At 39.6% G+C, this 8,209-nt stretch overlaps 1 protein-coding gene across 3 annotated transcripts in view; it reads right to left on the bottom strand.

Annotated features, from left to right (window-relative positions):
* Nucleotides 1-1,041: 1,041 nt before the first annotated feature.
* The window catches only part of pigg (phosphatidylinositol glycan anchor biosynthesis class G), a 33,039-nt gene continuing 25,871 nt past the window's right edge, over nucleotides 1,042-8,209 (bottom strand). For 2 of the 3 annotated variants that reach the window (XM_033021345.1, XM_033021354.1), the window contains 4 exons: nucleotides 6,845-7,036; nucleotides 3,297-3,606; nucleotides 2,659-2,822; nucleotides 1,042-1,403 (listed from right to left, as the gene is read on the bottom strand). In XM_033021345.1, the coding sequence (XP_032877236.1) occupies nucleotides 1,175-1,403; nucleotides 2,659-2,822; nucleotides 3,297-3,606; nucleotides 6,845-7,036 (895 nt within the window). In that variant the 3' untranslated portion in view covers nucleotides 1,042-1,174. Of the gene's footprint in view, nucleotides 1,404-2,658; nucleotides 2,823-3,296; nucleotides 3,607-6,827; nucleotides 7,037-8,209 lie in introns of those variants that run through there. The other variant, XM_033021363.1, reaches the window with a different exon arrangement.

Below are 8,209 nucleotides of genomic sequence, written 5' to 3'. Positions count from 1 at the left end.
AGGGTTCAGGAAGTCACGAGCCGAATTCTGAACATTCTCGAGAGAGGTGTTCTCGAGAGACAGTGCCCCAACACAGTCCTTTACGAGCTGAAGCTGGACGCACTTGCCACAGTTGTAGCAGCTAGAGGCTCCACCTGTGTCCCTGGGCTCCCACATTCTGTTTATGTCTAACTAAGTTCAAGATTACTTTATAGAATCTTTCTTTTTGTATCCCTGTTTTTCACCAATCTCAATAGGACAGCATCAACTGTGTGTAATGTTCCATCAACACTGCACTACATCAGCCTTCACTGTTGCCTCAAAGCTCCAAAGTTGGACTTGAACCCACAGCTATTTGACCTCGTATGGCCATTGTTAACTGACACCAAGCACAGTCAAAATGAACCCATCAAAATAATGACTGACATTTTATAAAACGATTCTTAGTTAACATTTAATTAACTTAGTTAATAAAAACGACTTGGGGAATCTTCGAGATGCGAGGATGGTTTGTTGCCTCCCAGGGTTCAGGATGTCACGAGCCGAATTCTGAACATTCTCAAGAGGTGTTCTCGAGAGACAGTGCCCCAACACGGTCACTAAAATCACTAAAGCCACAAATTTACATCATTATTCAAATTAAGACTGATTATAGAAGCACATCATTCAATATGCAGGAAACCAACCTTTGATAGCACGAACGGTCAACAGCTATTTAGCAGTCTGCTTTGCACTAACATAAATAAAATACAGCAGAGGTAGTAATGAAGAAAATGGAGACAATTCAACTGTAGCATGTAAAAGGGAACAGGGTAGGTAACTAAAAGGAAATAATTTGCAGACCCAATGAGGACAGGGGGACACCGGCAAAGGAGGATTTCTCAAAACAACACAAACATCTGGATTGTAATCATTGTGACCAGACAAAAAATATAGAATTGTGATTGAAAAGATGTGTGATAGACCAATCTGTTGTTGTCCTTTTAATGCTTAAAAGAGAAACTCCATCCACTCCTGACCATCTCTCTATGCCCCTACCCCAAGCACAGGGGTATATTTGTGAATTATAAAAACAGTAGAAAAGTGTAGGTTTCATTTGCATCACCATCAATTCAAATTTTTTCCTTTACAACAATTTGTTACATTACAGATTTTTTTGAAAAACACCACAAGCAAATTCAGTGCAATACAGTTTTTAAGATAAAGTTTTAAACATTCTTTTCTGATCCATTGCTGTGAACATGACACAAGCTGCTGCTGTCACTAGCGTGTGCATTCCTTCATAGAGTAATTTAGGTGAGAAAACACTCCATATAAATAGATGATAGCGTAGAGAGGTAATTAGAATAATGTAAACTGCTGCTGGAATTGCCCGCAACAGAATAAAACAGTAACAGCTGTGTCCCACTGAAGCAGAAGAATACCTGCCAGAAAAGATACAAGGGTAAGAATAACATCTGAAATAAAACGACATATTTTAAAGTAGCACAATGAATAAAAACTTTACTCTTTTAATGTAATTATCCAAAAATGCAAAAAGCCACAAAGTGCTGGACTAACCCAGCAGATCAAGCAGCATCTCTAAAGAAAAAGGATGGGAGATGTTTTGGGTCGAAATGTCATCCATCCATTTTCTCCAGAGACATTGCCTGACCTGCTGAGTTACTCCTGCACTTTTTTAAATCTTCTATCTAACTAAAAATGCACTTTGTTTTATAATGTGTTTTCCTTTGATGCCAGGATCTTAAATCACCACAGGAAAAATCATAGCACTGATCCCAAATTCCAAAAGGCAATAGACTACAAATATTAGTCTACTTATTGTAATTGCACATTCTCTACCTGCTCCACAAGTGAAATTCATGGATATCAAGAAAGCTTCAGTACACAGCGGGAGACACAGCAATAAAGCTGCTGCCTTACAGCACCAGAGACCTGGTTTCGATCCTAACTGCGGGTGCTTTCTGTATGGATTTTGTACACTCTCCCTGTGACCACGTTGGGTTTCTCCAGGCGCTCCAGTTTCCTCCCACATTCCATAGGCATGCTGCTGGTAGGTTCATTGGCAGATTTGGTAGGCCGAAGGGCCTGTTTCCACTCTGTAACTCTTAAACTAAACTACAATGGAAGGAACATTTGCTCTCAAGGACTAGTGTGAAAACATTTATAATTGAACTGAAGCCACTAAACTCCAGCAGGAACATTGAAAGGATGTTACTGATCTGCATCCAATTATGATCACCTCTGTTCAGTTTGGTTCGATCCAGTAGAGGATTTTCTCAACAGGATCCTACTCACTAAGTGATGATCAACATTGAAAATATTTTTCCAGTGGATAAATAAATGCCATCATATCGATCATATGTTCTGCTCATTAGTGATCTTGGAGTCTTTTAAAAAATGAATGTATTGAATGGTGATAGTGTCAATGCATTTTAAATGCTCCATTGTAAAGGAAAAATAGTTCCACTGAAGATGGTTATAGTATTTAAAATTCAACCATTCATAAATGCACATTTAAACAAACTCAAAATTATAAAAAAACTATCCCAAAGAGAACCAGAATTAAATTACTCAATTTTGATGCCTGTAAAGTTCCAATTTGCAAATGAAAACTACATAAATAACGTGAATGATGTTTGTTTCTTATCAATGCAAGAAAATCAAATAAGTCATTACCTGCTTCTTTCTGAGCTCATATAACAGGTGAGGTGCACTGCCCACAGCAGAGGGCCAATATAAGTACCAAATATCGTTAGGAAGATTGCCGGTAGCTTCACATAGTCCTCAAAACCCACAAAACCAGCTGAAATATCCACAGTTGCGATGCTGTTTGAATTTCCCTGCAGAGAATCAACATTTTCATTTTAGCAAATAGGATTTTTATGTCTCAACTTCCACATAAACCCACGGATTTTTATTCTACTAATGACCTACTTTGGTGTCATAACATTGACATTGAAAAGTTGCAACAACTGAAATAACACTTATCTGCATACTTTCAAAATGAAAAGCAATATTATAAATAAAGGATAGTGCACGTCACAAAGCCCTATTTAAAAAAATCTTCATATGTAGAAGCCTAACAATCTTTGAAATATAATTTCAAGTCAGGACTACTCACTGAACAGAGAGAAGGTACTACCTGAAATTAGTTCCACATTTCCAAAATGAAATTCCTTTTGTAATTAACAATAGGTACTAAATGTTCTGCTAATTCTGCTTTCTAAAACCCTAACGTTCATATCATCTTATTGGATCAGTATAAAACATTAGACTTGAAGGTCAGGAATAATAAAATAGCAAGAAACAGTTACCTGAAAATAAAAGGAGGCCTGGCCAAACCAGTAATATATGATGGTAATTTGTGCTGCATCATAATCCAATGTCCGCCAAATAAATCTGGTCAAAATCATTTGAACCAAAAGGATAAACAATAACACTGGCAGGTTGTGAGGGCGCAGTAGTAATGCAGCCAAGAGCACGAGTCCATTGTATATTTCCCAGAGTCCCCGACTGTTTGTCACTGTGTCAGATGAAACAACTCCAGATTTCAGAAGGTCTTTAACTCCCGTGAAAAGTATGCCAAGTATAAATACGTAAACAAAACGCGCTTCGATAATACCCCTAACAAAAGAAACATGAATAAAGTGTTATATTTATACAATGTATGCTATAGTGAACGGCATATTCTCCTTACACAATTGTGTCATAAGACGATGACTTAGATTGAAACTTTCAAATTATTAACAGGTGAATAACCAATACATATAAAACCAGTAGTTTCTCTAATGAAGGAAATGTGAGAAATCATAGGTGCTGTCAAATGATCCAGAAGATACACAAAATGCTGGAATTACTCAGTATCTCTGGAGAAAAGGATTAGGTGATGTGTCAAGACGTTGGGATGAGTCGAGTCCGAAGAAGGGCCTCGGTCCGAAATATCACCTATTCCTTCTCTCCAGAGATGCTGCCTGACCCGCTGAGTTACTCCAGCATTTAGAGTCTGTCTATGGCTAGAAGATTCTTTACTTACTCAGACTCTGGAGAAACTGGACTGAACTCAAACTCAGCTGTATAGAATTAGCAAAGGAATTTAACAAACTAAAATCCTACAGGATGCCAGCAGGAAGAAGTGAAACTTCCAGCTACCCATCCAAACAGCTTTCCCTCTCCCAGTAGAACATTGGTTAGTTAGGTTATCTAGGCAGAGTAGAGTGCCCTGGCCTTTGATGACATTCTCCATTAATGCACCACAATGGCATTCACTCTAGCGGCCTATAGACACCCAGATTGCTTTGTGGTTCGAGACATTTTCCATGCCTTCACATATTTTGCCCTGTGGGTTTACACTGAAGCAAGATTTGTAACAGTGTTATGGTGCTGCAATGAACACATTGGGTGTGCTGCTTTACAGCACAACACAGTTTTAAATGCAGTGCCAAGTAATCAAAAATGCTCAACTTCAAAAAGTGACATTACGCATATACACACACCTTGCCTGTTTTTATAGATAATGTGTCTATGACACCATATGAAAGGTTGTTCTCATGACCAACTGATTATCCAGTTGCACTATTTCCACTCTACACAGAACAATCCTATTCCACTAGAGAATGTCAATTGTCCCATACTCCTTCACCCCACATTAAAAGCCCTTTTTAAGGAACATTTATTTCCTTCCCCTGGATATTAGTGTATTTAAGTCAGTCATACAGTAAAGAAACAGATTCTTCAGCCCAATTTGCCCATGCCGACCAAGCTGCCCCATCTACACTAGTCCCATCTGCCCATGTTTGGCCCATATCCCTCTAAAACTTTCCTGTCCATGAATTTATCCAAATGTCTTTTAAATGTTGTTATCGTATCTGCCTCAACTACCCCTTTGGCAGCTCATTCCATATATCTCCAACCCTCTGCATGAAAAAGTTGCCCCTCAGATTCCTGTTAAATCTTTCCCTCTCAGCTAAAACCTATGTCCTGTGGTTCTTGATTCACCTACTCTGGGTAAATGACTCTGTACACCCACTCTATCTATTCCTCTCGTGCACTTCATCCTCCTGCGCTCCAAGGAATAAAGTCCTAACCTGCCAACCACTCCCCATAGCTCAGGCACCTCATGTCCTGGCAACATCCTCCTCTCCTGGAGCACCCATATTGAAGCAATGACCAAGAAAGCACATCAATGCCTCTACTTCCTTAGAAGGCTGAGGAAGTTCGGCATGTCACCAACTTCTACAGACGCACTATAGAAAGCATTTTATCAGGATGCATCACAGCTTGGTTTGGGAACAGCTTCATACAAGATCGCAAGATATTGCAGCAAATTGTGGATGCAGCCCAGACCATCACACAAACCAACCTCTCTTCCATTGACTCCATTTATACCTCACGCTGCCTTGGCAAGGCCAGCAGCATAATCAAGGACGAGTCGCACCCTGGCCACTCCCTCTTCTCCCCTCTCCCATCAGGCAAAAGTAATAGAAGTGTGAAAACGCACAGCTCCATATTCAGGGATAGTTTCTTCACAGCTGTTATCAAGCAAATGAATCATCCAACCACAACCAGAGAGCAGTGCTGAACTACTATCTACCTCATTGGTGACCCTCGGACCATCCTTGTTTGGACTTTACTGGCTTTACCTTGCACTAAACGTTATTCCCTTATCATGTATCTATACACTGCAAATGGCCTGATTGTAATCATGTACTGTCTTTCTGCTCACTGGATAGAACGCAACAAAAGCTTTCCACTGTACCTCGATGCACGTGACAATAAGCTAAACTAAACATCCTCGTAAATATTTCAGCATTCTTTCCAGCTTAACATCTTTCCTATAGCAAGCACAGATAATCAAAATTCCAAGCTTGATTTTTAGAATTTCTCTAAATCAACAGTGCATCAACCTATTAATCACTACCTTGGAGTTGGATCAATAAGATATTGGAGTAAAATCACCATTGACACAGGGCAGCACGCTGGCACAGCGGTAGAGTTGCTGCCTTACAGCACCACATAATCGGCTTTGATCCTATATGCTGGTGCTTGTCTGTACGGAGTTTGTATGTTCACCCCGTGACCTGAATGGGGTTTCTCCGGTTTCCCCCCCCACACTCCAAAGACGTACAGGTTTGTAGGTTAATTGGCTTGGTATAATTGTAAAATTGTCCTTAGTGTGTAGGATAGTGTTGGTGTGCGGGGATCGCTGGTCGGCGCGGACTCGATGGACCAAAGGGCCTGTTTCCACGCTGTATCTCTAAACTAAACGAAAACTAAACACAAATGGCCTCCAATGTCTTTTTGTCCGAGTGGTCTATAACAGTACATGCAGATGTAAATCTTGTCAACTTAGCAAAATTGATTTTACTGCCAAGGACAATGCTGGGCAGTACACTGAAGCAATGAGTATAGAATCAATTCAAGCCACAAATGGCCTCCAATGTAACCCTAAGTAACAGTAACCCTAAGATTTTTGCCTCCACCACAGTGAGGAGGTGCTTGGAGGATATACTGTGGTGGATGTTAATTTGTGTTTATTGTTGTTTATTATTGTATGATTGTATGTATGAGTGCAGGCACGAAATTTCGTTCAGACCGTAAGGTCTGAATGACAATAAAGGTATTCAATTCAATTCAAATGTGCTTAGGTTTGGTCTGGAATATTATCTGAATTATATAATTTCTATATCCTTATAATTCAATGAATTAAAAAAAAGCAACCTAAAACATCTCCCCATGATGACAAAAGGCTACATTATGCTCAATTTCAATTATGATTGTACATGGCTAATATATTTTTACAAAACACATTGAATTAGCACACTAGGCTCAAGGCACATAGCAAATACCTGCTGCAAGTACGTACTTGGACACATACTGTTTATCCGGCTTCCATGGAAAAACCACATTCCCAACTGCTGCACGATAGCAGTAAATTCCCACCAGCCCCAATGCAAGAGCTGCTTTGGAAACAAAGGAACACTTCTTCTGAACCAAGACAAAGATCAAAAGCAGGGAAATTGCTGTCAATGTGGAGAGTTCTATTCTGTGATTGGAGCTGCAAAACAAAAAGCATATCAATCATCAGTAAAATGTGTGATTGGAATTAATAATGGCTATTCATAATCTCACGTTTCGTAAATTATTTGAATTTTTATTATTGAACTAGGCTTCTATTTTCATTCACAATATTGCAAGATTTCAAAAGGCCCTCATCTAACCTCTGACTGTGTGGTTGTATAAAATACCTAACGTATGCTTTTACCGTGAAATAAGCTAACTACTACAAAATGGAAAATGCAACTTCATTGTACCAGACTTATGAAACAATCAAAGATAGACACAAAATGCTGGAGTAACTCATCAGGACAAGCAGCATCACTGGATAGAAGGAATGGGTGACGTTTTGGATCGAGACCCTTCTTCAGACCACAGAAGGACCCGTCTGAAGAGTCTCGATCCGAAACGTCACCCATTCCTTCTATCCAGAGATGCTGCCTGTCCCGCTGAGTTACTCCAGCATTTTGTGTCTATCTTGGGTTAGAGTTAATATTGTTTTTAAGCCACTAACCAATGTTCGACATGTAAAATAAGGCAATGTCATTTGGTGCTATTTTTTGAACTGGATAAGAAATTGAAGGAAATTGCCCTGCACCTGTTGGATGAGTGACAACATAATGGGGATGGGTACAGAGCAGGAATTCAAGGATGATGGTGAAAATATTCATCATGCTTCTAATTTACTAGCAATTTCAACTTGGGTTGTGCAAATCAGCCAAGGCATAACTAAACCAGAGGGAACAATGGTAGTGAAAGGCAAATTATAAATGGCAGAATGAGGTAGATCAAATATTAAAGTGTGCAGATGAACTACAAGATAGAAATGTATAATATAACATGTTGCAAGGAAATATAGATAACGCAAATGCTCCATGAATTTTGATAAGCAAATGGTTGGAACAAAGGCCAGACATTAAAATAGAAGGTGTGCGACAAAAGCTTCGAAGAGCTGTGAATTGTGAAGCCAGAGGAAGGAATGTGGGGAGGGCGAGGGGAGAAAAAGGTGCAAGCATGGGGGAAAGGAGGGGTGGCTTGAGATTTACAGGTCACCGAAAATTGAAGAATTCAATATGGGATTAGGTGGACATGGAATGGGGACTTCTGGTCACATGGAGGATAAACACTAATATGGACTATTTGCGTGAACAATGTGTTTCAACTCCATAATTAA

This window comes from Amblyraja radiata, chromosome 1 (assembly GCF_010909765.2).
Source record: "Amblyraja radiata isolate CabotCenter1 chromosome 1, sAmbRad1.1.pri, whole genome shotgun sequence".
Lineage (NCBI taxonomy): Eukaryota > Metazoa > Chordata > Chondrichthyes > Rajiformes > Rajidae > Amblyraja > Amblyraja radiata.
Note: the sequence above shows the minus strand (reverse complement) of the source record. Positions and strands in the feature narration are given on the sequence as shown.